This window comes from Cannabis sativa, chromosome 9, assembly GCF_029168945.1.
Source record: "Cannabis sativa cultivar Pink pepper isolate KNU-18-1 chromosome 9, ASM2916894v1, whole genome shotgun sequence".
In the NCBI taxonomy this organism is placed as follows: Eukaryota; Viridiplantae; Streptophyta; class Magnoliopsida; order Rosales; family Cannabaceae; genus Cannabis; species Cannabis sativa.
Genome location: NC_083609.1, coordinates 58,519,085 through 58,522,321, shown reverse-complemented (window position 1 = coordinate 58,522,321; position 3,237 = coordinate 58,519,085). Strand labels below are relative to the sequence as shown.

Sequence of the window (3,237 nt, the reverse complement as noted above, 5' to 3'; positions counted from 1 at the left end):
TTGAAAAATATTTTTACTTTTCCAATTTTAAAAACAGAAAACTCATTAAAAAAGTGTTATTAAACGCCATCATAATATTTAAGTCATTAAAATTATTTGAAATAATTAAAACTTGCAATATGTCAACATAGTGGCAATCCATCTTGATATCAAACAAACAAAAAACAAATAACACTTCAAATATGCAAAAAGAACTATGTGAAGATTTGAGGGTGTTATTGTCAATATCAGAGATTATTTTACCAAACACCTTTATTTTTACATGTGTTTGTGATTACCAATTTGAATTTTGTATTTTAAATAAAATTTTATAAGGGATAATTATACAAGACACTATTTTTTGTAAAAAAAATTATATTTTTACATTTAAAGATTTTTTTTTTACATTCTTACAGTTTTGCTTCTTTGTTGCCTTCCTATAACAACAATATCAAAACAACTTTCTTATAAAACAACATTTCATATTGCTGTGAAAAAAACACTTTGCTTTCCCGTAAGAACAACTTCAAAACAACGGTCGAAAACAACGGAAAACAATACCGTTGTGAAAAAAAAATCGTAGAAATATGAAAAAACAAAACAATAGATCTGTAAAAAGATAAAAACTTTATCATTTTTGTATATTTATGAAATAGCTTCTTTATTATATCACATGGTCCAAACAACTAGCAATACAAAATATTAAAAAGACATAAACCTTTATTGTTTTTATTAGGTTTTTCTCAACAAAACAAAAATATACATTAAAGAGTAGAATTCCCAACACACACACCATCGTATAACAACTTCTCAAACACTTTCATGTGTTCAACTTTCAAAGCAATAGCAACAAACAAGTTACCATTATTAATTGGGCCTGGAGGTAAAATGTAGGGATTTTTTTAGGAATATACTATATTAGGTAAGTTTTTACAAAAATAATGTTAATAATGTATCACACACAAAATGACGTGACACGTCATCATCTCCTCCACGATTACCTGCAAACATAAACACAACTGTTAATCCTAAAAATAGAAAGTTACCAAAAAAACGGCAATTATATATACAAAAACTTAACATAACAAAAACAACGTTATTTTTTAAAATAATTACCAAAATAAGGTGGCCCATGAAAATTTCCCTAAAATGTAAGCTTTACCCTCTAAACGAAGCCCAACAGGGGTCACATAAAAGGGCCGACCCCATCCAAAATCAGAATCATACATTGGCAGCCCAATCCAACAAACTATCCCAAAATTTGGGCTTTCGTAAACATCAGCCCCACGACCAGGCCCATTAATGAGATTGGGCCTAAGCTCCAAGTAATCAATAGCCGATCTCAAGTAACTATTATCCATTTTAACCAAAGTTTGACGAATCTTACTAGCACCATAATTTATTGGGTTATTTATAAGATCACCAATGGTAACAACAGTTGAAGTTGCATATAAAACATTAGCAAATAAATGAGGTTGGAGTGGTGGGTCCAATTTAGTCCTACCATTAATTAGAGTGAACAATTTAGTAACTTGGTTACTTGGAAGTGACCTTGCTTTAGATGCACATCTCCAAATATGAGTTGATAGAATCTCAAATGTGCTATAGTTATTGGTACCATTTTGTTGAGATTTGGCTTTGAGAATCTTGATTTGGTCTGTTAAGACTAATCAAACAGTTAGTTGTTAAGTCTGTTAATGTTTGAGTTAATTAGCGGTTAGTTTGTTTGTTGGTTATCTGTTATGGCTTTCAGTTGGTTGTTATGATTTTTGTTTTGTTATTCTGTAATCTCTCTTGTATATAAGGCTGTACATTCTTTAGATTCAAGGAGATGATTCTTTCCTTTCTCCAATCTTTCTCTGTTTCTTTCTCTGCTCTTTCTTCTTCCTTCAACTCCCTTTCTTCTGCAACTTTGTTCTTCATGTTTAATGGTATTACAGTTCAATGGATCGGAGGTTTAACATGGTATCAGAGCACTTTCCTCTGCTCAATGCAAATATGGCTACTCTAGGAGCTGCTGGTGGAAACTCCAACACATCTGGTGTCAATAAAGTTCAAGCAACACAACCTCGATCTCAAGAACCTGTTTACTTCAACCATAGTATTTCAATTCGTTTGAATGACCACAATTTTCTGTTGTGGAAGCAACAGGTACTTGCTGCGATCAAAGGGAATAGGCTACTGAAGTTTATCAAGGATCCACCTCCAGCTGAATTTCTAACCCCAGAGGATCGAATACAGAGCAGAGTTAATCAAGAATACATTAACTGGGAAGTTCAAGATCAACTCCTGGTCTCTTGGTTGCTGTCATTAATGACTGAAGGTCTTCTCACTCGAATGGTGGGATGCAATTCATCACAACAGATCTGGTCGACTTTGGAGAAGCATTTCACTCTGCAAGTATCTTCGAAAATTCTGGAGTTTCGCACTAAATTGCAGAACTTAAAGAAAGGGAATCTCAGCCTCAACGACTATCTCTTGAAGGTAAAGCAGACCGTTGATCTTCTTGCTTCTGTTGGAGAAATCTTGAGTGATCGAGATCACGTTGCTGCGATTTTCAAGGGGCTTCCTAGTGAATATGATACTTTCGTCATATCCACTAATACTTGAACTGAGCAGTATACCGTCGGTGAAATTGAGGCATTACTTCTGGCTTCAGAATCGAGAATCGAAAAGTCGAATAAGGAGATTGATCTGAGTGCGAATCTTGTTTCAAGTGATCAAGATCCTGCTATGGATTCACTGATGGAGGTTAATCTAGCTTGGAGAAGGTTTCGACAACAATTTGGGAAAGGAAACGCACAATTTAACAGCAACTCAGGTCAGTTTAATCAAGCTCCAAACAGAAATTTCAATCGAGGGGAAAACTTTGGCGGTGGTAAAGGTAATATCTCCTTTAATCAATCTGGTAGATCTGCTATGAACCTGAACAGTAAGGTGCAATGCCAATTGTGCTTGCGTTTTGGTCACACTGCACACAATTGTTATTACCGTTTTGACAAGTCTTTCTCAGGATCACAACCAGGTTCTAGCTCTCAAGGTGCTGGAACATAGAAACCTCAAATTAACCTCACCACTAGCAACAACAATTCAAGTGATCCCAACTGGTATCCCGATTCAGGAGCCACTAATCACTGTACTCCCCAAGCTCAAAATCTAGGAAATTGCTATGATTATGGAGGACAAGATCAAATGCATGTTGGAGATGGTACAGGTTTGTCAATAAAGCATATTGGTCAATCTTATTTTACACCTCAG

General features: G+C 34.7%; 1 protein-coding gene across 1 annotated transcript; it reads right to left on the bottom strand.

Annotated features, from left to right (window-relative positions):
- Positions 1 to 976: 976 nt before the first annotated feature.
- Positions 977 to 1,902, bottom strand: LOC115723967 (shikimate O-hydroxycinnamoyltransferase-like). The gene is made up of 3 exons (XM_061105057.1): positions 1,792 to 1,902; positions 1,096 to 1,625; positions 977 to 980 (listed from the first exon to the last, which is right to left on the bottom strand). Exons 1-3 carry the CDS (start codon positions 1,900 to 1,902, stop codon positions 977 to 979), a joined length of 645 nt encoding a protein of 214 aa, XP_060961040.1.
- Positions 1,903 to 3,237: the final 1,335 nt, after the last annotated feature.